Source organism: Poecilia formosa, unplaced genomic scaffold, assembly GCF_000485575.1.
Source record: "Poecilia formosa unplaced genomic scaffold, Poecilia_formosa-5.1.2 Scaffold481, whole genome shotgun sequence".
Classification (NCBI taxonomy): Eukaryota; Metazoa; Chordata; class Actinopteri; order Cyprinodontiformes; family Poeciliidae; genus Poecilia; species Poecilia formosa.
The window spans coordinates 96611-121731 of record NW_006800420.1 but is presented as its reverse complement, the minus strand read 5'-3'; the positions used below and the strand labels follow the sequence as shown (position 1 = coordinate 121731).

The window sequence follows — 25121 nt, the reverse complement described above, 5'->3', positions numbered from 1 at the left end:
GTAATTGAGTTTGGACAGTCGCACCGCATGACATTTTGACCCTTCAAAGACCCCAAAAATGGCCAAAAAAGAACAGCTTTTGAAATGTTCAATAAAGTGTTTATGTGGGAGATATATTACATATTTATGGTTTCTTTTTATGAGTTTAAACCTTTTTTTAACTGTAAAAAGTAGAGCCGGACAAAAAAATTGGGCGTCACGTCTTTGAGCCATTTATCAACTTTTCAGACAAAAAAACGGAATCAGCAGGTCAGGATTTCTGAGGATCGGCCAGAAAACTGCAATCGGTTCACCGTTTGGGTGAGGGTGGGAACATATATGGACCAGGTTCTAAGTAACAGGCCCGGTTCAGTCCAGAACCCTCATGTTGTTCAGGGTCTGGTCATCTTTAAGTCCAGTTCTGGTCGGGTTTGGATCATCCTAGCCTTCAGCTTGGATCTAAAACCTATTCTGTTCTGAAGCTGGAATTTTATGGACCTCAGCTGGAACCGGTAGGGCGGTTCTGGTCCGCCCCGCCGGTTCCGTGATGATTCATTGTAACTGCGCAGCTCCAGTAAACCCAGTTCTGCCTCCAGGTGAGACCAGAACTCCCAGCAGGATCCAGAGCCATGAAACGGGCCCGGTTCTGATAGGACTGGTTCGGGTGTCTGGGTTTTCATCCAGACATCCTCCCTGTGTCACACTGCACGAGCCCACTCGTGACAAAGACGGTTTTCCTCGCGAGCCGCGACTGGACTAACGGACCGGACGGGTTCGTGTTAAACCTAATCACTGATAGAGATGCAGCCGAGCTGCCGATTCACCCGGACGGACGTCTGGGGACTGAGGCCGGGTGTCAGGAGGAGGCAGAACCGGCAACAGGTCTCAGCGACACCAACTAATCCCTGGAACACGCTCTGCGCGACGCATAGGCGGCAGCGCGGCGGCGGCGCGGTGACGGACGCGCGGCTAGCATCTGCTCTGTCTCCGCTGTCGCACTGTGTTCGTTAGTGTTTTCCAGCGGCCTGGTTCTGTTTTTGGAGTGGTTCTGGTGTGTGTCTGGTTCCGGTCTTACCGTCAGGTGTCACCAGGCCGGTCCGGGGTGGACAGCTTACAGGTGCTGAATGGAGTCCCGCTGCCGCCGCGGCTCAGCGTCGTCCAAGAGAGCCGGGACCAACGAAGCGGCGCCTCTGATTGGCCCACCAGATGGCCGTTACTAAACAGCTATTGGCTGCTGGAAACGTCAGTCACAGCGCTCTTCCTGTTTGGAGGTTCAAGCTTATCAGAATCCAAATCCTTTAAATTCATTCACAACTTTTAAATACAAATAAAAAGAACAGAGAAATCAGTGATTAAACTTCATGTTACTGCGGTTTTTGAGGAAATTTAGCTCCAGAAGCAGGGGTGGCTCCAGGTGGCATGGGGCGTTGGGCAGAAGGAGATTTGGTCCCCAGGTTTGATTGGCTGGGCATGAAATTACCCTTTGATAATTGGGTAGTATTTACTTTAACCTGAACTCAAAACACAAAAAATATTAAACTCATCACTGGATTGTAACCCCACATTATTTTTTGCTCATATGAAAGTCATTTCCTTAATTTTACACCATAAAACAAAATATGTAGAGGAAATTTACTGACATTTTAAGTACCAAATTTGAGGCTTAGATCCACAAAGGATAGAAATAAAAAATTGTGTAGATTAAAAAATACCATGATTTTCGATTAAGTTAGATTATCCTTTCAGTTTCAGTCAGAGAATCCAGGTTTAAGACGTTTGGGTTGAATTGCTGCCTGGTTTCAGGAGAATCGGTCGCTCTCCTTCTGGCGCATCCAAATTTAAAGGTTTTCCCTCCAGCTGACTTTCCACTAGTTTGAAACCCCTGCGACAGTTGCTCCTCTGGATCATTGCTGGATTCTTTCCAACCAGGCACAGAGTCGCATCTGTTTGCTGCACAGCAAAACTAAAACATGCAGCAGAAACGGTTTAGATATTAAATTCCTGTTTATTATTCAGCAGATCTGACAGAAAATTGAACATGTGGAATAATCACAAACTCCAATTATAATCAATATACAAAATTTTATTATAAAAAGAAAAATTCGTTCTACAGGTTTCAAAGTTCCACTTTAAAAATGGCTGCCAACATCTTAATGAAGCTACAGAAACATCCTGGTGGTAAAACGACAGTGGGAAAGAAAACGGCACCACTAGAACAGAACGCGAGCAGTGCTTCCAGAACCAAGCTTTAAAAAACAAAATGTCTTCCTGCCGTCCGCTGGCGCTTCAGTCCAGTTCAGCGCCGTTCACAAGGTGGAACAACCCGAGTTCAGTAGAAACAGACACGGACTAAAGGGAGGCTAGAAACTAAATCCCTGAATGAAAGGAGGAGACCCGGTCCGGCAGAACCGGACCAGAACCAGGGACAGCAGGCTAAATGTTGCAATCATCCACACACAAAAGAAACGGGTTTAAGCTGAACAATGCATCGCAAACTTCACATCCTTTCACATGACACTTATTCATCATCATCGTCATCATCATCGTCATCCTCCTCCTCATCGTCATCTTCGTCATCATCATCGTCGTCGTCAGCAGGCTGGACTTTCTTGGCTGGGGGCCGGCCGGGGCCACTCTTCTTCCCGGCGTCGCTCTTCCCTGAGCCGCCTTTGGCTCTGTAGGCGGCCACATCCTGAGGAAGAGGAGGAAGAGCTGTTAGCTTCCAGTTAGCATCACGCTACCTTCCTGTTAGCTGGTTCCTCTCATCTGGGTGCCTACCTTCTCGTATTTCTCCTTCAGCTTGGCGGCCTTGGCCTCGTAGGGCGCCTTGTCCTTGGTGCCCTGCGTTGCCCACAGCTCGCCCAGCTTCTTGGCGATGTCGCCGATGGAGATGCCGGGATGCTCCTCCTTGATCCGGGGACGGTGGTCGGAGCAGAAGACGAAGAAAGCGGAGCTGCAGATGTAAAGATGGACATATAAATAACAGAAGACTCTTTACAGACCGCATCAGAGCGCCGACTTACGGAGGTCTTTTGGGTGCGTTGGGGTCCTTCTTCTTCTTGCCCTTCTTGGCTCCTTTCGGGGGAACGTAGGACTTCATCTCTCGGTCGTAGCGGACCTTGTCGTTCTTGGCCATCTCGTCAAACTTCACCTTCTCCTTGGCTGACATCGTCTTCCAAAACAAAACATTTTAGTCCTCCAGAGTTCCCAGTTTACTGGGAAACATTCAGGTTAGTGCCACTTACCTTCCATCTCTCTGAGCACTTCTTGGAGAACTCTGCGAAGTTGACGCTGGTTCCTGGGTGCTTCTTTTTGTGCTCCTCGCGGCAGGTTGCAACGAAGAAGGCGTAGGCAGAGGTCTTCCCTCTGGGCTTATTGGGGTCCTTTGTCATGGTGGCGCTTACTCTTTAAAGAGAATAACTAAGAGATTGGGAAAAGAATCATTTCAAACTCAATGATGGAGTTTTAGCATTAGCTTAGCCTCTGAGGAGCAGAGCATATAAAGTGAGTTTTGAAATGCTTTATACGAATTTAGCCAATAAACTCAGATCTTCACATTTTGCAACTTCAAATGTTTATAACTTATTTCAGTACTTAAAAAGGCACCATCAACTTTAAGTTTATTTTTTCTCATTACATGTTCAATTTAAGTCAAACTTAAACTTTTCAGATTTCACCGAGATGTATTTTAATTGTATTCTTAAGTCTTGCATTAATTGAAACAGTTATGGAGAAAATAATGTAAACACCCTTGATAAGAATCAGTGTTTACCTTCTAAACCCGCTAAAAGTCATCATAAACCTCATAAGGTGTTAAAGTTTGTGCAAAGTGACCTTTGACCTGCATTTAATGAGTGTTACATGTTAATGAGGCCTAGCGCAGCCAGCCAGACGCCGGGAGGAGTCGTCTTCAGACGCTAATCGGATTTCTGGCTCTTCGGGACAAAAAGACGCGACTCCATTTTGTATCTTCCCGCCTAAACCGCCCAACTGCGCCAAAAGTTCCCCAGCAGAACCGCCCAGCCCAGTTCCTAAACACAAGAACTCCATATGGGCTCGGATTGATACCACAACAAACGGAACACAGTCAGAAAAGACCTGCAGCCAGTTTCAGGCGCAAACTGCGGAGTTTCCGTCGTGTTTGCACTGCGCAGCCAAATGGCGTTTCAACTGCCTGTTACGCACCAACTGCGCCACCCAAAACACACCGCAAAACATCGTAAACTATAGTTATCTATTTTCGTTCTTAGAAACCGACGCTGATTACTTTATTATAAAGTTCGTTTTCATTACGCTGAGATTTACACTTTCGGCCAAAAAAGGCCGTAAAAGTTCGCTCCTGGAGCTTAAGCTTGAGAACTCGATCGCCAAGAACGGATTAAGGGCCACAAACAACCTAAACACTTATTTAACATAAATGGCGACAAAAAATCCGCTGATTTAGCCAGAAACAACGTCTCTTACCTGTTCTCTCCAACACAAGCTGTAAAGGACTGAATGAGGAAGAAAGCGCAACTGTTTGTCACTGCCTAAAACTGGTTCTGTAGCTCCTCCCCCTTCCCCGCTGATTGGTCAAAATCAATCATTTAAACGTAAACGCTGGGGGCACAGAACTCATTCTGAGCTGTGATTGGCTGAATTCCTTTAAGGAGCGCGTTCATGTTTGTGTGTTCTATCCCATCGCTGATTGGCTGTGCTGGACTTTTAAACATACGGCGCGAAAAGGAATCGCCCTTTGTTTGCAGCTGCTGAGGGAGATTAAAAAAATGTCGTTCTCTGCTCCTTCGACCGTTTGTTGTTTTTTGAAACAGGAGTCGACACGAAGCCTTAGCAGTTACACTCAGCCCCGGTTTCAGTTCTGTTTTACAGTGGGTCGACCCGATATGAGCTGCGCTTCCATCTGAATCTGTAGCTGAGTGACCGCTAAAGTCATCTTTAAACGTCATCTGTGACTTTTAAAAGCTGATCTATACTCAGACTGGCTCTCTTTTCATTGTTGTTCCTCATATGCCCAAAATTAATGACTTTGTCTTTATTTTTAAACTCAGTTTCATCCTCTGTGGAGATATCTATAGTATAGGAGTTTGTAAAACTTTGATATGACATTGTTCAAGTTTCAATGAATGCATACAAGTAAACCAGAGGCTGTTTGTCCCAGTATCAGAATTTGCTTTGCTACATGATTAAAGGCCTCTGAAGAGTTGGATCGGGTCTGGACTGGTGGTTCATTGTTCCTGGTGGGAAGGGGGTGGAGTACATGGAAACAAGAACCTCAACAGCTTCTCTTTTGTTCATGCAAATGGCTGCTTAAAAATCTAGTCATCGTTAATTAAGAATGCTGTTGAATGCAACCTGCCCTCCAGCTTAGTTTGCAAAAGACAGAATCTGGACAATTTCTATTTGTATGGTAAAGTCTGATGATGTTCTGCAGCCTCAAAGAAACTGAAACCAGGTTATCGACTAAAATCCACATTAGGAAACCAGAGCGGAGCTTCTGTGGTGATCATCAGACCACATGCATGAAAATGTGGAGAAATTTAAAAGCTGCTGCATGAAAAAAAATACAGTCAGTGAATTTAAATCACTGCTGGAAGTTGATTAAACAATGTTTTCAGTTATGGACAAGAAAAAGAGCACACCACGAGTAATGGTGAGGGAGCAGCCATCTTGAATGTGGACAAAACAATGGAAATGGCTAATGGCTATATGTTTCAGGAGAAACAAGGTCAAAGGTCAAAGGAGACTTTGGAACCTCTTGAGATGATAGTGAAAAGAACAATTTCTCATAAAATCAAGAAAATTAAGGGCATTTATACATGAGACTGCCAGTGTCTTCAGTCAGAGGTTTCCTCACACTCACTGTAATACAGACTGCTGCAGAACTTTCTGCATTAGAAACCTGGATAATTTGAGCTCCAACAAAATTTAATTTCCCCTCAGAATCAATAAAGTGATTTTAAGTGGATTTTATTGACATTTTCCCCAGTTTACAAACAGCAGCAACACAAACTATGAAGTTCAGGCAAACTAAGAATTAATATCAGATTCTATCTTTCTAGCTTGATTGGTTTGCTTATTTTTAGTGAAATATGAACAATGATTTATTGCACATATCCTCCTGACTACCAGGAAAAAAATATTGTCCAATCACCATTTTTTTTAAATCCCACATTCGTTGTAAGGTAATAAAAGATTTTACGCACTTTTTTTGTCTCTTCCCATAAAATGTGTTATTACTGATGAACCCAATTTTTATGAATTAGAAAAAGATACGTACAAAAGTCCCACCCCTTCATATGTGGTATCATTGAAAAGCCCTAAATGTCCTCTGTAGATACCAAAAGGAATTAATTCAGTAGAAAGCAGGGGGTGGGAGATATTCAAGTTTAGAAATGTCCTCTACAGAGGACAAACATGAACTACTGGTAGTCAGGAATATGGCATTAATTTATTTTCTGGCTTTTCATCACTTAATAATCTGTTAAATGATATTAAACCGTCATCATCCTGTCCAGGGACTGCAGGTGGAAGTAGCTTTTTGTCAAAAGTTTCCTTTTAAATGATGAAATGCTGTAAAATAAAATAAATGGTCAAATAAAATAATGTTGTTATGAAGTTAACCAAATATATTTCCCCTGAATATAAATTACCATACTTTATGTTTTTAGTCAAATTTAACTTATTTACTATTTAATTACTTGTTTGAGATTTTTATTTTGAGTGTAAAATCTAATTAAAGGTTTTTTTTATCCTGAGAATGTTTTTTTTTCCTAACTAAAATTAGCACATTATTTGAGACATTTGTTTAGATATTTTGGACTCTGAGGTGGCTTCATCCTTCAGCATGGTGTCAGTTTATTTGCAGCTCAGTGGAAGAAGTTAGATAAGCTCTGTCCTCAGATCCCTCCCACCCAGAGGTGGTGGGAGCCAGAATCATTTAACATTTAACCTTTACATAACCAGGGAAGCTGAATGACAATACATTCTCAATTCCAAAATCATCACTGATAGACAGCATCTCCCCTCCGTGTATGAAGCTGTTCCTGCAGAGCTGCTACATCCTAAATGCACAAAGCAGCGTCATCACAGATCCTTCCTCCCAGCTGCTAATAATTCAGTTCGCTTGATAATTTCTACAACCTGGGGCTCCTCTAAGTGTTCAGAATGGCTCTTAATAATTTGGCAAAAACTGATAAATAACCAACCAATGTTTATATATAGCTACTTACTAATGAATACACGTTTTAGCCCTTTTTCATGGGACAATTGCACTTAATTTCCACAATCGAATGACTAAACATTTTTTTAAGATCCATTATTCTTGGAAATGAGGCTTTTTTGTGTTGCAAAATCTTGATGTCTTTATTCATCTGTTCAACCTAAAAGTAGAAACAAAGCAAAAAATAATATCAAATTTCATTTTATGTAGCTAGATTGAAGGTTATGAAGGTAGTGAGGGGTTCAGACCACTAGAGGCAGCACTGCTCCCAGAAACTCAATAAGTATTCACACCCCTGCTGCTTTTACTGAGGTTTTTCTGTTCTAATAAATAGTCTGTTGTTGTTTTTTGTGCATAAATGTTATACACATTTAATTTTTTTTTTAATAATCTCACTTACCCACACACTTCTTTGATTCGGACTATATTCTCAATCCTATACACTTATTAAAAACAAAAATGAATTAAAAATACTGTTCACCCTGACTGTGGTCCTATTTGTATTTATTCTTTTGCTGCTCTGACTTGCAGGTACTGGGTGTAATAAGTCATGTTTTTTACCGTGATTTGTGACCATGTCAGTGTCGCGTCTGCAGCCTCAGACAGACAATAAGCTGGATAAAGTCTGCCAGCTTTAAATCTCCGTTTCTCAAAACATTCAGTTCACTTCAGGGAGCTCCGGACTAAAACTGACGACAATAAAATCAGTGAAAAGCTCAAAATGTTCATCTAAAAATGCTCAAAATCATAAAAACACCGTTCATTAAAGTAAAATAAGGTGAAAATGTGACTCCATCGTTATTTTTAGATCAGCTCAGCTGGATTCCAGCCAATCAGAGAAGGAAGGAAAAAATACCTGAATGTGTTTGAAAAGGAGAAATTTCAGCTTCATTTACAGAAACAGGAAGAAACTGATGATGAATCAAATGAGACAGAATTAGATGATCAGTAAACGGATCTGAGAGGAAAAAACATCGAGCCAGAACCAGAACCAGAACCAGAGTCAGAACCAGAACCAGATCCAGAACCAGAATCAGAGCCAGAACCAGAACCAGAACCAGAGTCAGAACCAGAACCAGATCCAGAACCAGATCCAGAATAAGAGCCAGAACCAGATCCAGAACCAGAACCAGAGTCAGAACCAGAGTCAGAACCAGATCCAGAACCAGAGTCAGAACCAGAACCAGAATCAGAGCCAGAACCAGAGTCAGAACCAGAGTCAGAACCAGATCCAGAATCAGAGACAGAACCAGAACCAGAACCAGATCCAGATCCAGAACCAGAGCCAGAACCAGATCCAGAACCAGAGTCAGAACCAGAACCAGAATCAGAGCCAGAACCAGATCCAGAATCAGAGTCAGAACCAGATCCAGAATCAGAGACAGAACCAGAACCAGAGTCAGAACCAGAGCCAGAACCAGATCCAGAACCAGATCCAGAATCAGAGCCAGAACCAGATCCAGATCCAGATCCAGAGTCAGATCCAGAACCAGAACCAGAGTCAGAACCAGATCCAGAACCAGAGTCAGAACCAGAGCCAGAACCAGAGTCAGAACCAGATCCAGAACCAGAGTCAGATCCAGAACCAGAACCAGAGTCAGAACCAGAACCAGAACCAGATCCAGAACCAGAGTCAGAACCAGATCCAAAACCAGAGTCAGATCCAGAACCAGAACCAGAGTCAGAACCAGAACCAGAACCAGATCCAGAACCAGAGTCAGAACCAGAACCAGATCCAGAACCAGATCCAGATCCAGAATCAGAGCCAGAACCAGATCCAGATCCAGATCCAGATCCAGAGTCAGAACCAGATCCAGAGCCAGAGCCAGAGCCAGAACCAGAGTCAGAACCAGATCCAGAACCAGAACCAGAGCCAGAGTCAGAACCAGAACCAGATCCAGAACCAGAGCCAGAGTCAGAGCCAGAACCAGATCCAGAACCAGAGTCAGAACCAGAACCAGAATCAGAACCAGAGCCAGAACCAGAACCAGATCCAGAACCAGATCCAGAACCAGAGTCAGAACCAGAACCAGATCCAGAACCAGAGTCAGAACCAGAACCAGAACCAGATCCAGAATCAGAGCCAGAACCAGAACCAGATCCAGAGTCAGAACCAGATCCAGAGCCAGAGCCAGAGTCAGATCCAGAACCAGAACCAGAATCAGAACCAGAGCCAGAATCAGATCCAGAACCAGAGTCAGAACCAGAACCAGAATCAGAGCCAGAACCAGAATCAGAGCCAGAGTCAGAACCAGAATCAGAGCCAGAACCAGAACCAGAGTCAGAACCAGAACCAGATCCAGAACCAGAGTCAGAACTAGAACCAGATCCAGAACCAGATCCAGATCCAGATCCAGATCCAGAGTCAGAACCAGATCCAGAGCCAGAGCCAGAGCCAGAGTAAGAGCCAGAACCAGAACCAGATCCAGAGCCAGGGCCAGAACCAGAGTCAGAACCAGATCCAGAACCAGATCCAGAGCCAGGGCCAGAACCAGAGTCAGAACCAGAGTCAGAACCAGATCCAGAACCAGATCCAGATCCAGGGCCAGAACCAGAGTCAGAACCAGAACCCGATCCAGAACCAGATCCAGAGCCAGAACCAGAGTCAGAACCAGAACCAGAGTCAGAACCAGATCCAGAACCAGAGCCAGAACCAGAACCAGAACCAGAACCAGAGTAAGAACCAGAGCCAAAACCAGAGCCAGAGTCAGAACCAGGACCAGATCCAGAACCAGAGCCAAAACCAGAACCAGAGCCCGAGCCAGAACCAGGGTGTTGCTGTAATACCCGGTTTCACCTCAGGTGGTGCTAGTGTGCCTGTAAACCTGTTTGTGACTGAGGAGGACAGATGGCGCTTCCTCAGGTTACCGGTCCAGCTGCTGCGCTCTTGGGAAATGGATCAGAACCGAAAGAAGCAAATTCCGGATACAACAGCCTCCAACTAGAACAGCGCCCCCCGCTGATGGCAGCAGGTTTAGCTCTGTTCTGGATGCTGCAGCTGGAAGGGTTTTAGCTCTTACAGTTTTACTTCAGACAGTCGATATGATTGGTAACCATGACAACAATGTCGGCTATGGGAGCAGCTGATTAGCTTCTCCAGAAACTCAAATTAATACCTGAAATTTGACACCAAATCCAAGAGGAGATGAACAGGAAGCAGAGAGAGAAGGAGGAAGTTGAAACCAACTCTTCCATCCATCATGGTGGACAAAAGCAAAAGCAAAGGATCCGGATCAGTAGGTGGAATAATCCATGTCATCTCTGCTGCCTGGATGCTGTTAGCAGGTTAGCATGTCACACAGCAACAACACTTTAGTCAGAGACATCTTCAGATTTGCTGCAACACTGACTGCTACTGGAAATCCTTCCTTCCCACAGCATCTTTTGGGGAAAAAAAACTTCCATTGGCTTTTATTTAGTCTTTCTGGATAAATTGTTTTAATTGAACTGAACTGTTCCTTCCAGCTTCCAGACACAAATTAATTCTAGCTTTGGTTCAGGAGGAGAAAGAGCTCCTGCAGGACGTGGGTGTCCAAAGTGTGGCCCGGGGGCCATTTGTGGCCCTCTGAAGGATTGTTGCCCCCTGGCGTCAATTCTAGAATTGAGTAAATTTGGCCTGGAAAACATTTATCATTTTTTAAAGCAATTTTTTTTGACACATAACATTTTTAAACAATATCCAGTTCAAAATAGATTCCCATTTGTTACAAGTTTTTTGCATTCATCTTAATTTTGGAGGAATTATTAATCTGTTTTTACTCAAAGTCGTATGCAGCCCAAATGAGAAAAAAACTATCTTCCCCTTAATTTTTTGACTTTGTTTGTACTAATGTAATCATTAAAAAAAAAAAAAAACTTCTATACGCTATAATTTACTGGTCCGTTTTCCACAAAAATCAAACTATTTTATTGATTTCAAGAAAATTGTATTATTTTTTTGATTACTACTAAGGAGATAAAATAAAAAGGAACAGAAAGTTTGCTTTAAAAATGCTACAAAAATGTGATCTTTCTCAACCAAAGTCAGGTGTTCTGACTATCTGTCATACCCGTAAATCCAGCATACCTTATGACGTCGACTCAACGCGGCATCAAAGCCCCTGTGTCGTCACGTGACGCCGCTTCGGGGAGCACTTTCATTGGCTAGAAACTCCCACACAGGAGGAGCTGATCCGCACATTTTCCGGCAGTTTGACACCGACTCTGAGTCCTGGGATGTAGCTCTGGGCCGAGCCAAACCGAGCCGGCGGGGTAATCACAGCATTACTGAGAACCGCACGCAGCCGCGCGCCCGGGCAGCACGGAGCAGATTGACCGGACGGACAGAATGAGCCAGAACACCGCGGACACGAGCACGCTGTGCCTCTTTGATGTAGACGGCACGTTGACGGCCGCGAGACAGGTAAACACAAACAAATACCTGCGTTCATAGAAACACGTCGCAGATGCCAGAGCGACTTCCGGCTCCACGTGCCGTCTCTGTCCGCCTATTGATGAACTTCCGGGAAACATAAAACACACTTGGTTCCATTTAAAAAGCAAAACTCACGCCGTTTACATAAACGTATTTAAACAACTTTTTAAATAAGTATATTTTGTGTTTTCTATTATTTATCTTTATAATGGCTTCTTCAAACGCGGAACGGTTTACTAGCGTCTACATGTAACAGGAAGTATCTGGCGGAACACAAAAACTGAACTCCCTTGTAGTTTTTTTAAAACCCCATCATATAATTTTGCTAAAATATTTAGTTTTGTACTTAAATATGTGGCTGATTAGTCATTTTAAACTGTTGTCAGATGATCTACCAAAAAAAAGCTTTTAATGTGTTTATTAATTTTGAGTTTGACCCAAAAGCCCCAGTTTCCATTTATTTCCGCTAGCATCCTGCTAACTGCTGAAACCTGGATCAGTCAGTTTAACTGGTCTCTGACCTGGTCCAGTAAAGAAGTACCAGTTCTGTCCCTGTCTCTTTGTTAGTTTATTAAAGACTGCTTGTTTTAACACCAAGATTAATAAAATAACTTCTGACAAAACTGTTAGATGTAAAGTAGCATTAATGAGTCCCAGCCCTTTGTGTTCTGCCTACAGATTATCAGAAACATCCGATCAGCTTGATGGTTTTTAGAGGACATGTTGCAAATAAATACAGCTGGTAAGAATCAGGACACATTTCACTTCTTTTTATCCAGAAAAGTACACTAGCAAAACAAAATCTTCTCTCTGAGCTAAACCTGCAGCAGCTTTCATTCTTTGACATCAAACCTATTACAAACCTATTCGAACTTACTGGAGTGAGACAGTTTCTCACTGCCAACAACAATTATTAACTTTTTATTATTATTCCACTTTTTTGTTTGTGAGGGTTTTATTCTTTTAAAGAGCAACTATTGTATGAAATTTACTTCCTAGAGTGTTGCATCATGTTATGTAATTCAGTCATCAAAAACCAACCTGGAGTATTGCTTTGACTCATTCATGCATGTTTGAGAAATCCTTTAATCTCCATGGCAACCATTCAGCTGTGCAAAACGCCTGGGTGAACCAAGCTCCGCCTTCAAGGCACAGCTCCTCCTCTGAGCTGCAGTTTCCAGGCCAACAAGCTTCGGCTTCACAGAGCAGCGCTTCTCTGCGACTCCCTCACTCGGCTCCAGAAATTATTTCCTTTATTTAACCAGGTGAACCCCGCTGAGATCTAGATCTCATTTTCTAGAGGGACCAGGGCAGAAGTCTGCAATACAGAGCAACTTGGTTACAAAATAGAAAATAAATAATAAAAATTACAAAGTTAGATTTCTTAAGTCATATTTGATGTATATAGAATTTTTTATAACAACTGAATTTAATATAGCTACATGGATGTGCTCTAAAATGGCAATATGTGCCTGGAAAACATATAATCCTGCCCCTTTAAACACTGAACCTGCCTCCACCTCCAAGCCCCACCCACTGCATGTTTACATTAAACATAGCCTGGTCTACTAGCTGTCAGGTTATTAGAGCGCCCCCTGGTGTTTGTCTGTTTCCAGAGTGTGACTCCAGAGATGAAGGCATTCCTGGAGAAGCTGAGGACTCGGGTTCGGGTCGGAGTGGTTGGCGGCTCGGACCTCAGTAAGATCAAGGAGCAGCTGGGAGATGACGGTGAGGAAGAGGAGGAGTTCAGCCAGGACAGAGGTGAAGGTTTAACCGGTCTGGGTTTGACGTCCTGTTTTTCCGTCTCAGTCATCCAGAAATCAGACTATGTGTTCGCCGAGAACGGCCTGGTGGCGTACAGACATGGACAGCTGCACTCCGTCCAGGTGAGTCACCTGGTGCACAAAATGTCGTCCAGGGGGCGCTAACTGGGGAAGCTACCGTGTTTCCCCGAAAGTAAGACAGTGTCTTGCTTTCTTTTTATCCCCAAAAGCCCCACTATGTCTTACTTTCGGGGTATGTCTTATATTGGAAAAAAATTGTCGAATTTTTTATAATGGAATTTTCTCATCTAGCTGCGGCGCGCAGCTATATGAGAGGTGTTTCCCCGAAAAGTAAGACATTGTCTTACTTTCGGGGTACGGCTTATATTAGCCGACCCCCCTGAAATCCCCGACACGTCTTACAATCGGGGGTGTCTTACTATCGGGGAAACACGGTAACTGTGTCGTCTGTGTCTCAGTCTATCCAGGCCCACATGGGAGAAGAGCTGCTGCAGGATTTCATCAACTTCTGTCTGAACTACATGGCCAAGATCCAACTGCCCAGGAAAAGGTACCGACCTGACGCGGTTCTGATGAGACATTTATGTAAATATTTATGTAGATATTTTAATGCTTGGCGACAGTTTCTGTTTTTTTTTTTTTTTTTCAACTTACCGTTCCAGGAAAACTGTTTTATAAGCTGTTTCATGGCAGACTAGTAGTAAACTAGCTGTAGTGTAGCTCAGGAGTTCATTCCATGCTATGGTCCTGCAGACAGAATTAACTTCTGGCTGGGAAAACGCTGCAAAATAGCAGAGAAAAAGGGTGACCATACACAAGCCTGATTGACAACGCCAAGTCCCTTCCTCTGGCTCTGATTGGTTGTTTCTGATGGAGTGGTGTAGAAATGGAAGCTATCGGTTAGCCCGTGGAAGCTAACGGCTAGCCCGTGGAAGCTAACGGCTAGCCCGTGGAAGCTAACGGCTAGCCCGTGGAAGCTAACGGCTAGCCCGTGGAAGCTAATGGTTAGCCTTTCTCCTCAGAGGTACGTTTATCGAGTTCCGGAACGGGATGCTGAACGTATCTCCGATCGGACGCAGCTGCAGCCAGGTGGAGCGCCAGGAGTTCTACGAGCTGGACCAGGTCAGAACCACATGCGTTTCCCAGAATTCAGCTGCGTCATGCTGCTGTTCCCGCTGGTGCGGCAGCGTAAACCAGCTCGTGTTTTTCCTGCAGAGAGAGAAGATCCGGGAGAAGTTTGTTTCTGTGCTGAAGGAGGAGTTCAGAGGGAAAGGGCTGTCGTTTTCCATCGGTGAGTCCGCTGCCCACCGATCCGGGACGGTGACCCGATCCGATCCGGTCCGGATCGGCTGACGATCCAATTGTTCCTCTGCAGGAGGGCAGATCAGCTTCGACGTTTTCCCTGACGGCTGGGACAAGCGCTACTGCCTGGACATCGTGGACAAGGACAACTACTCCACCATCCACTTCTTTGGAGATAAAACCAAACCGGTGAGAACAATGAGTATGTGTGCACAGGTTCGGATGGTGCCCTGGCAGTAAAGGTCCGAACTGATCCGGTTTAGGTCCGCTCCGGTTCGATCTGAAGGTGTTACAGGAACAGCTTCCACATTTGGAACATTACTACTAATTAAGAAGCTTGTTGCCATTTCTTCAAACCAGATCTTACTGAGCCTCGAAGCTTCAGACCAACAGAACGAAAAATGATTCAACATTTTAAAAAACAAAAATCTGAAAAGTGTGGTGTGCCTTTATGGTCAGAGCTCTGCAGACCAAACTGCTGCTGTTTCTCTTCAGCAGCTCAGAAAGTCTACACACTGATTCTGGACTTTGACTAGGCCTTCCTAACCCTGCTCTGATCTAAACAATCCCATAATACCACCCATCTTCACACAGCATGATGCTGCCACCACCATCTGCAGGGTTGTATGTGGTACAACTGCTTTAAGCCTCTCCAGAACGTTCTGCTGTTGGGTTCTGTGGAATCAGAACCAGAACCTCTCCAGATTCTGAACGTCTTTTTGGGTTTTTTGGAGGGTTCAGAGTAAAGGAGCTGAAACCTTCAGATTCTCATTTATGAAAAATTTACATTTTAATGATTTATTTTCTAGTTGTTGATTCTGTTCTGGTTGAATTGTCATCTGGTTTGGACCGGTCCGGTTCCGCAGCAGAACTCCTGACCTCCTGCTGCTCCTTGCTCCCCTGCAGGGAGGAAACGACTTTGAGATCTACAGCGACCCGCGGACCGTTGGCCACGAGGTGTCGAGTCCCGAAGAGACGCAGCGGCTCTGCCAGGAACTGTTCTTCTCCTGAAGGGGGCGCTGCAGCCTGAACTGGTCCTTCTGCATGAGAACATGCAGAAGATTTTAGTTGTTTTTTTTATTTCTCTGGTCCGGTTCGGTGGTTGGGACCAGCTAGGAAACCTGGTCTGATGTTCCTGAACTGTAAAAGCTGGAAACTCAATAAAACGGGAAATATTGCTTCTGTTTTTGGTTCTGGGTTCTTCTCCAGAACCTCCAGAAGGTTTTGGTCGCATGAACAATTATTTCCAAAACATTCTCAATAAAGAAAAAAATTAATTTAAAACGACTAAAAATCAAAGAGATGATAAAAACCTTCATGGATCGTCAGCTAAATGTCGGGTCAGAACCGAAAGGTTCTGATCATCTCTGGTTTTCAGGCAGAAGAAACTTCAGTCTAAAATACAAATTTATACTTAATAAGGCTTCCTTCAGATGTTTGTACTGTTTAATTTATAATAAAAGTGGGATAACAATGCAGCCTTGAGGAACACCGTGGATGATTATCAGCGATTCCTCGGATCCGGACCAGTTCACGTCGGGTTACATTTGGACCATCTGGTTCTGTATCTGAGCCCAGATCTCTGCAGCTGTTTGTGGAAAACGACCAGAGTAAAGCGTAGCAGTCAGTATCTGTGGAACTTGTGGTACAGCAAGAACCTGAACCTTTAAATGGGTTCCGTGGTTCTGGAACCAGAGAGATTTTTCCTCATTGATCTGTTTGTTTTCTGACGGACGCAGAACGGTCCGACCCAGCAGCGGTCCGACTCGGGTCACCGTGTCTGCTGGCCGCTCCTCCTGATGTGATGCAACTTTCACCTCTGACCTGGTTCTGTAGGCCAAAGAGGGAGGGTTCTGCTATTCTGCTGTTGTAGTGAGGAGGATCCGGGGCGGTTCTGAAGGTTCTGGTTCTGTCTAGTCACTCTGGATCATTCATTCTGGAGAAGATCTCTGTTTGAACATCAGAGCTTCATTAGAACTTTATTGATTATTTAATGTCGGCGATACAAAACCGACCACCGGTCCGGGTTCTGAGGAAGAGGCGGGTCCAGGTCTTCATGTCCTCAGAGTTGTTGGTGAAGGCAGAAACTACAGCAGTGAGTTGCCATGGAAACGTGAACTGAGTCCAGTTACAGGTTTTCCAAGGAGCTGAGAATCTGAGCTTTTATTCTGAAAACACAACATAGAGCTACATATATAGATCTAAAGACATAGAGCTACTGACATACATCTGCAAACATAGATCTGTAGATGTAGATCTGCTCCACTGGGGTGTGAAAACTTTTATAGTTTTAAATAAAACCACCAATCAAAGCTGTGAAGAACCAGCAGGAGGGTCTGTTACCGTCTCCATGGTGATCTCTGCTGGTTCCGTCTCCATGGTGATCTTGGGTTCATATTATGGGCTGTTTCTCTGTGAGCCAGGTTTAGCTGTCCTGTAGGATCCGGAGAGGAGCAGCTGAACATACCTGGCTCTGTTGTCATGGAGACCGATCCAGATCTTAAGCATTGCTGAGTTAACTCCTCCCACAGCGGATCAATAAAGCAGCACCAGTCGACCAGTTTATATGAGGGGTGGATTCTGACCCGGATCCAGCGGTCCGGTTCTGGTTTTCCCTTATTTCCAATCGGCGGCAGCGTGGACAGCCTCAGTCCAGCTCGGGGTCCTTGGCGTCTTCACCACCACAGGAGGAGCGGCTGCTGAGATCGGCCACGCCCGACTCCAGGTCGTCCTCCGCGTCCAGACTCCTCGGCGACCCAGAGGGGGCAGAGTCTACTCTCTGAGCGCTCTGATTGGCTGATTGGGAGCTGCCGATTGGTCCAGAGTAGCGGGTGGGCAGGTCCGGCCCACTGTCTGTGATGGGGAGGCGGTTACTGCTCCTCCGCGCTGCCACTGTCCTCTCCCACCTGATTGGTTCCCCGGTGAGCGCCGCCAGCCTCTGCAGACAGAACCACACATAGAGGTTCTACTGTCAGAACTACACAGAGGAAACTGAATCAGTCAGAACCACACATGTTCTTTAAAAACCCAAAAGAACCTGGCTGATGAGTACCAGCATGAGATCCTGATACCTGAACTAGATCGAATTTGAGAAACAGCTGCTGCCCCGGTACCGTTAGGCGGCCATCTCTACTGTCATAAGCAGTCCGCTGCGGCGGCCATCTTTACTGCTGTAAACAGAACGCTGTGGCGGCCATCTTTACTGCTGTAAACAGAACGCTGTGGCGGCCATCTTTACTGCTGTAAACAGAACGCTGTGGCGGCCATCTTTACTGTCGTAAACAGAATGCTGTGGTGGCCATCTTTACTGTCGTAAACAGAATGCTGTGGCGGCCATCTTTACTGTCGTAAACAGAATTCTGTGGCGGCCATCTTTACTGCCGTAAACAGATCACTGCGGCGGCCATCTTTACTGCCAGAAGACGACTATGATCTTCTTCTGCGTGTTTAATTAGTAGCATAAACGATCACTTGTAAAAATCGGATATCAGTAAAAAATCTGAATTATTAGTTTAGCGTTTGTGACATTCTGGTTGGCGTCAGACTATCAACCCCATAAAAATACATAAAACTATTTTCCTAAAAAAATAAGTAGAGTGTAATAATTATGCGCGCTTTTAAATGAATTTCTTATAAAAATGATTCAGAGTACATCAGTGTGCATTAATGAGGACTTGGATGCTAGATTTCATTGTTTGGCCATCCAGATATTTTTCCACTACTAAAACAAACTGAACTTTATTTTGAAAACCGTTGCAGCTGGTCGGGTCCAGCTGCTGGGTTCTGACTGTTGCCCAGGCTGAAGCTCAGTGTCCTAGTTAAAGGTGTGTTTGTGTGCCGTATGCCTTGTTCGGAGTGGTGGGCGGTCCCTCCGGCCGGTACCTCCTGCTGATTGGTCAGCTCCTCCTCCAGTTGCTGGGACTCCTCCCTGACGGCAGACAGGAAGTCGGCAGGTGACTGTCGAGGGGGCGTGGCCTTCTCCAGGTGGCTGTAGAGGCCCTTCCACATCCTGGAGAGAAGCAGCACTGTTAACCCGCCGCTGCATCCATTCAGACAGTAACACTCCTGGTCGAGCCGCAGTTCCTCACTTGAAGCAGTAGGGGGAGGTGTTGGGCCTCAGCACACCCTGACTCTGGCTCAGCTCGGCCTTGTAGAGCGGGTTGGAGAACCGGGTCCGCTCCGACCACAGCTGGGGCCACACCGAGTGGCTGCGCTCATGGAGCCTGGAGACCAAAGCAGAACCACCATGAAACGGGCTGGTCCCAGAGCCTCCAGGAACCGCAGCACAGGCGGACCCGGGCGGGCTCGGCAGTACCTCATGTCCCGGCGCTCCTTCTCGCTGTTGCCCAGGAAGGTGCCGTACTGGCAGGAGTAGACGTGGGAGTGGACGGCCACCAGGAAGCGCTCGTTGAACTGGAAGGCGCAGGGGAACTGCTCCGACAGCTGCCACACACACTCCAGGAACTGGTCCATGACCGGGGACACCTCCTTCGGGTCGCCATCCAGGTGGGCGTACCTGCAGAGGGCCACACACTGAGAGCTACCCACAGACAGAACCAGGCAGGAAGAATCCAGTCCTGGTTTTAGAGCTTCCTGGTTCTGATCCTGACCCGGTTCGGCTCACTGACCTGTGAGAGAACTTGTGTCCAAAAGAGACCCAGTCCCTCTCGATCAGCACCTGGAGGAGAAAGAGCGGGTCAGGAGGAGTTACAGGATAATTCTGAAGCCAGCGGGATTCGGACCGGTACCATGAATCCTCTGATGGTTCTGTAAAACGGGTCGAGCAGAATGCTGGCCACAGAGCAGGCCTGGGCCGTCCGGTCCCACCCGTCTGAGCAGTGGACCAGAACGCTGACACCTTCATCCGCCACAGCCTGGACAGAGAGACACGGACAGGGTCAGAACCAGGCCTGGGTCAGAACCAGGCCTGGGTCAGAACCAGAACTGGGTCAGAACCAGAACTGGGTCAGAACCAGAACTGGGTCAGAACCAGAGGATACAGAGTAAAACTGAGTGAGATGATGGAGATATTCACGCTCTCTCCTTATTGGTTAATTCAGACCTTGGCGATGAAGACGCCGGCGTCCAGAACCGCCTTGATGTGCTTTAGCCAGCCGGAGCTCTCCAGCCCCCACAGGAAGTCGGTCATGGATGGTGCGCGCATCTCCCCCACTACAGCAGGAGAAGAAGAGCAGCGCTACATGAGGGCAGGCAGGGGGCAGCAGAGTGCTGCGACGCCGGCAGAGCGCCACGCACCGTCCAGGATCTTCTGCTGGCTGCTCCTCATCACGTGGATGTTCTCGATGCCGATGAAGAGCAGCCGGATGTTGGAGTAGTGGTCTTCGCTCTCGTAGCCCTTCCCCGCCGCGCGGTTGGCCATGGCGTTCAGCTGCACACACACAGGCTGTAGCGGCCCTCACAGTGTGTGTGTGTGAGTGTGAGTGTTACCTTGGGCCGGGTGTCCACCACGTAGATGAACTCACTTCCTGGGTTTGCCTTCATCACCGCCTGCAGCATCAGCTCGTCCTCCTGGCAGCGGCCACTAAACCCTGACAGCGGCTGGCTGCACCGACACACTGCCGCCTGCAGGGCGCAACGTGCAGCTGCTGATGCTGAAAGCGTGTGTGTGTGTGTGTGTGTGTGTGTGTGCACCACTGACCAGCGTGTCCTGGTGGAAGTAGGACAGAGCCGGGAAGCGACCTCGGCTCCTGAACCTGGAGCTGCCCACGATGACGGTGGGCGTGGCCGACTTCGGGACAAACAGCTCAGCGGGGTACGTGTCACACACCTGCAGCGCGCACGCACGCACACACACACACACACACACACACACACACACACACACACACACACACACACACACACACACACACACACACACCAGGAATCAGATACATGTTGGCAGTCACGAGTTCTAATCTTAGTGTGTTTGCTTGTGTTTATTAAATATTGTTCAGTTTTAGTTTAGGTTTTATTAGTGACAGTCATAGTTTCAGTTTTCAGGCTTTATCAGCTGTTTACAGGGAATCTGACTCCATGCGGATAATAAACTTGTTGACATGTTAAACGTCCTCCCTGCAGATCAGATTGATGGTTCTGGACTAAAACCCATTTAGTTCCCCTTCTGCTTCTGACTAAGCAGCTGATATTTATTGTTTTATCAAAATTCATCTAAATCTGTTTTTCATTTTTGAAAGAATGTGTGTAAAATTACAATTTGACCCGATTTTTTTCTTCCTGGTTCTGGAATCAAAACCTCTGATCTATGAGCTTCTCTGTGCTGATGTGAGAGCAGCTGCAGGGTTCTGGTTCTGCTGACCCGATACTCGCTGTTGGCTGCCGTGGCGACCCACAGGTTGTTGGGAACGCCCATCCTCCTGTAGTCGGCCTTCAGGTCGATGAAGCTCCAGGATTCCTCGCGCTCCTCCTTGTTGGCGTTCGGGTTGAAGGACAGGCAGTAGAGCTCACTGTACCGCACTGAGAGGAAGGGTCAAAGGTCAGCCGGGACGGGTCAGCTGTCCTCCGTCCAGGCAGCCAGATGTCACCAGGACTTCTTCATCAACCGTTCTGATCCAGACTTTCAGAAACCCAGAAGAACCAGGGGAAGTTCTGGCTGCTGAGATGGAGGACAGGAAGCCGGATCGGGTCAAACCCAGATGGACACTCACCGGGTCGGGACAAACGGGTCAGGGAGGTGTGGACCTCCAGGCAGTCGCGCTCCAGCGGGAAGAGGAGCTGGAAGACCCGGAAGTCCTTGCAGCGCAGGACCAGAAGACTTCCTGTGGGCGTGGCCGGCGGTCGCTCCATGCAGCAGACCATGCTGTGCAGAACCTGAAACACACACACACACACACACACACACACACACACACACAGAAACAGGAAGTAAGTGGCGCCTACTCATCGGTTCTGGGATATTAGACAATCACTTCCTGCTGCAGCAAAAACAACAAACGCGGTCGGTTCTCTGGTTCCGATCCAGCTGATGCTGCGCCGCAGTCTGCATTCAACATGGCCAACCCGTTGCCATGGAGACGGGTCACCTGGTTTCATGCTTAGAAGGGTCCAGTTAGAACAGTGTTTTTCAACCTTTTCTGAGCCAAGGTACATTGTTTTAATTGAAAAAATCAGAGGCACACCACCAACCAAAAATGTAAACAAAGATACTCTGTAGCCGCCTATATTGCATATATAGTCATTCTTATCAAAGTGAATATAATAAACAAATAAAAACAAAAATTTATTTCTATCATATTTTACATTTTATTTCAAATTGTACTTAACATGTCCACTTCAAAAATACACCTGAACACCTGAACACCTACAACACTGTGGTGTGATGCATGAATGTTAATTCTCTTGTTTTAATGTAAAATGCTCTGTACCTACTGCCATCTAGTGGTAATAAAATTACATGATTACGCCGCTAGTCACTGCTACAGCAAAGACACTCAAAGATGGCATCATTTGCAGATAATTAATTAGTTTTCAAAAAACCTTTTAAGACCAATTACTGTATTTTCCGGACTATCAGCGCACCATGCTATAAACCGTACCTTCAAATTTTTTGAACCCCCCCGGAAATTTATATCAGCCGCACCGGGCTGCAGGCCGCTGGTATCTCTGCAGCTCTCGGTTTCCCATAAGGACCCAGCAGGGGGCAGCAGAGGGCTGCGTCCTAATAACTGCTGGATATATTAAGGACGCAGTTCTCCGTCTCCAAATCCGGTTTTGTTCACGCCGAGTTTACGTGCAGCGGCTTTATTTCCCTCCTGTCCTGCCAGATCGACACTCCACAATTTAGAAGCTGCATCATATGAGTTTGAAAACATTTCTCCATCGTGCCTGCTGCTAGCATGTGCTTGTTCTAAATGAATATTAGCACTTTCTTCTTTGATTTCCAATTTTGACTTCCAATGATTCACTTCCTGCTAAAGAGCCCCCTGGTGGTTGAAGAAAAATCCACAGAAAAGTCGCATGTTCAAAGTGTAGGAAAGAAGTAGCAGCTTATAGTCCGGAAAATATGGGAGGTGAAATTGGATAATTTCCACGTCACACCTGAGGATCACTCACGGTACACTAGTGTGCCGTGGCACAGTGGTTGAAAAACACTGAGTTAGAACACCAAAGTGTCGGATAAACCAGGGCTTCCCAAAGTGGGGGTCGGGACCGGGGGTCACAAAATGATTTTCAGAATCACAGTGATGTGATCCATAAGTGGTATGGAAAGGCAAAAAGGACTAAATAAAAGGGGCAGTATTATGTGAACTTGACTTTTTAGAGCTTTGCATCGCGCTATGTCATTCCCTCATCAAAAACAAACCTGGAGTTTTGCTTTGATTCTTTCATGCATGTTTGAGAAATTTTTTAATCTCCATGGCAACCATGTGCAAAACGCCTGGGTGGACCTAGCCCCGCCTTCAGGGTGCAGCTCCTCCTCTGAGGTGCAGTTTCCAGGCCAACAAGCTTCTGCTTCACAGAGCAGCACTTCGCTGCAACTCCAGAAATTACAAAGTTAGATTTTTTTAAGTCATATTTGATGCATATAGAAGTTTTATAACAACTGAAGACAACATAGTTACTTGATTATGCTATAAAATGTCCCTTTGTTCCTGGAAAACACGGAATACTGCCCCTTTAAATAAATATATAAAATAAATCAAGGTCTCATTCAATAATGTTCAGTAAAATTTACTTTAAACTTTGTAAAATTCAATTAAAATAAATTCATAAAAATAATTTTGACCTAAACATCTTCATGATCTCCTTCCAGCTGGGCTGGGAAACCCAAACAGAACCAGTAGGTCAGGCAGAACAGAACAGAACTGCTCCAGGAGGAGAACCAGAGCAGAACCGGATCAGAACCAAAGCAGAACCGGATCAGAACCAGAACAGAACCGGATCAGAACCAAAGCAGAACCGGATCAGAACCAGAGCAGAACCAGATCAGAACCAAAGCAGAACCGGATGAGGCCTTACCCATGTCTCCCTGCGGGTTTCTGGGTTGTTCTCCACAAAGATGGTGTGAGTGGCAGACAGGTAGAGCGTTCCCACAGCGGCTGTCCTCTGGCCCGAAGAACGTTCCAGCAGACGGACGTTCTCCACCTGACAGGGCACACAGGAAGTTCACTGGTCACACAGGAAGTTCACTGGTCATACAGGAAGTTCACTGACGGACAGATGGATGAATATGGACGGATGGATGATAAGAATTGGTCCTGAAGAAGGGAAACAGAGTCTTTCAGAACAAAGCAGCATCATGATAGGGGTGATCATCCTCCATCATTAGTGAGAGCATTATGGGATGTCTGCCTGACAGAGAAGCATCTTGCCTGAGAAAAATATTTTTATTTTTAACCGAAGGATTCACTACAGGAATCCATTATCGGACATTGCGTTAAATTCTCCTGATATTCCCGTTATTCCTAAAATGAGTAATGTCAGGGTCCAGACTGGACGATAATTTAAAGGAACCGTCCCCCTGATCAGGACGCGGCAGGTAAACATATCAAATATCACCGAGAGAGAAGAAGCAACGAGTACGTGGACCTACCTTGGGGGTTCGGATGTGCTCCATCATCACTAACATCCAAGATGGAGGAGATGGAGAGGAACAGCAGCCTGATGCCTTGTCTTCGTCAGCGGTTAAATTCCCACATTCACACCGAGAACAGAGTCGTATTTCCCGCCGCTGCTGCTCCAACCCTGCCCGGGAATCCTCTCCATCATTCCCGCCCCTCTGTGTCCCGTCTTTGTTCGGATGAACAGGCCGACTGCGGGCCCGCTGGTACCGATTCTTCTGTCGGTACTCGGGCCAGCCCTGCCTCTGACCGGACACTCTGATGTCACTTTAAGGACCGTTACAGCACTAACATCCGTCACAGATTTTCAAAATAAATGTCAGCTATAACTATAATCGCTTCCAGGCGTCATCAGCTGAGGAAGTGCACTTGAAAAGATGCTTTCAACACATGGCAGCTTTTTTTATACACAAAATTTTTAGAATGTAACGAATTATCATAGAAAAAAGGTGCCGTCCTGCTATTACAGTCTTTATTATGAAAATCTTCCTTGTATCCCTTTAGCTTTTGCTGGTAAATTTACACTAGTTCACCTGCGCTCTGATGCATTATTAAACGCTGAATATGGAGTTAGATTTGTTTCACAATTATTCAATCAAAAAAAAAAATCATGTCAAACAAAAAAAGTAGAATTCACTCAAAAAAAAATCATGTCAAAGAAAAAAGTAGTATTCAATCAAAAAAAAAAATCATGTTTTTTTTTTTGATTGAATAATTGTGAAACAAATCTAACTCCATAGATGGATACTATCAAATACAATTAAAACCATATAACCGCTCTTATCTTCATGCCTTCTGACAAAAAAAACTGAATAAAAATTAATAATCATGCTAAACAATTA

General features: G+C 45.7%; 4 protein-coding genes across 9 annotated transcripts in view; 1 reads left to right on the top strand and 3 right to left on the bottom strand.

The window, feature by feature from the left end:
• wdr17 (WD repeat domain 17) overlaps positions 1-1160 on the bottom strand; it is a 25432-nt gene extending 24272 nt beyond the window's left edge. For all 5 annotated transcript variants that reach the window (XM_016664371.1, XM_007578502.2, XM_016664373.1 and 2 more), the window contains exon 1: positions 1055-1160. The gene's annotated coding sequence lies outside the window, so the exon portion shown is untranslated. The remainder of the gene's footprint in view (positions 1-1054) is intronic.
• Positions 1161-2041: 881 nt separating this feature from the next.
• On the bottom strand, positions 2042-4552 carry LOC103156433 (high mobility group protein B2-like). The gene is made up of 5 exons (XM_007578478.2): positions 4444-4552; positions 3225-3399; positions 3003-3151; positions 2758-2932; positions 2042-2671 (listed from the first exon to the last, which is right to left on the bottom strand). Exons 2-5 carry the CDS (start codon positions 3369-3371, stop codon positions 2498-2500), a joined length of 645 nt encoding a protein of 214 aa, XP_007578540.1. The 5' UTR covers positions 3372-3399; positions 4444-4552; the 3' UTR covers positions 2042-2497.
• A 6770-nt stretch (positions 4553-11322) lies between these two features.
• On the top strand, positions 11323-15877 carry pmm2 (phosphomannomutase 2). Its single transcript, XM_007578477.2, has 8 exons — positions 11323-11600; positions 13229-13340; positions 13422-13498; positions 13855-13946; positions 14419-14518; positions 14612-14687; positions 14772-14887; positions 15605-15877. Exons 1-8 carry the CDS (start codon positions 11526-11528, stop codon positions 15707-15709), a joined length of 753 nt encoding a protein of 250 aa, XP_007578539.1. The 5' UTR covers positions 11323-11525; the 3' UTR covers positions 15710-15877.
• Positions 15878-16130: 253 nt separating this feature from the next.
• On the bottom strand, positions 16131-24812 carry mtmr7b (myotubularin related protein 7b). 2 transcript variants are annotated; one of them, XM_007578472.2, is made up of 14 exons: positions 24252-24812; positions 23678-23803; positions 21367-21529; positions 21018-21175; positions 20358-20486; positions 20147-20281; positions 19955-20087; positions 19761-19870; positions 19447-19572; positions 19327-19376; positions 19014-19214; positions 18787-18921; positions 18581-18707; positions 16131-17636 (listed from the first exon to the last, which is right to left on the bottom strand). In XM_007578472.2, the coding sequence occupies exons 1-14, from the start codon at positions 24285-24287 to the stop codon at positions 17346-17348; spliced, it is 1920 nt and encodes a 639-aa protein (XP_007578534.1). In that variant the 5' UTR covers positions 24288-24812; the 3' UTR covers positions 16131-17345. The 2 variants fall into 2 exon arrangements, with proteins under 2 accessions (XP_007578534.1, XP_016519856.1); XM_016664370.1 differs by having other exon boundaries at positions 17472-17636; positions 18544-18707; positions 24252-24810.
• Positions 24813-25121: the final 309 nt, after the last annotated feature.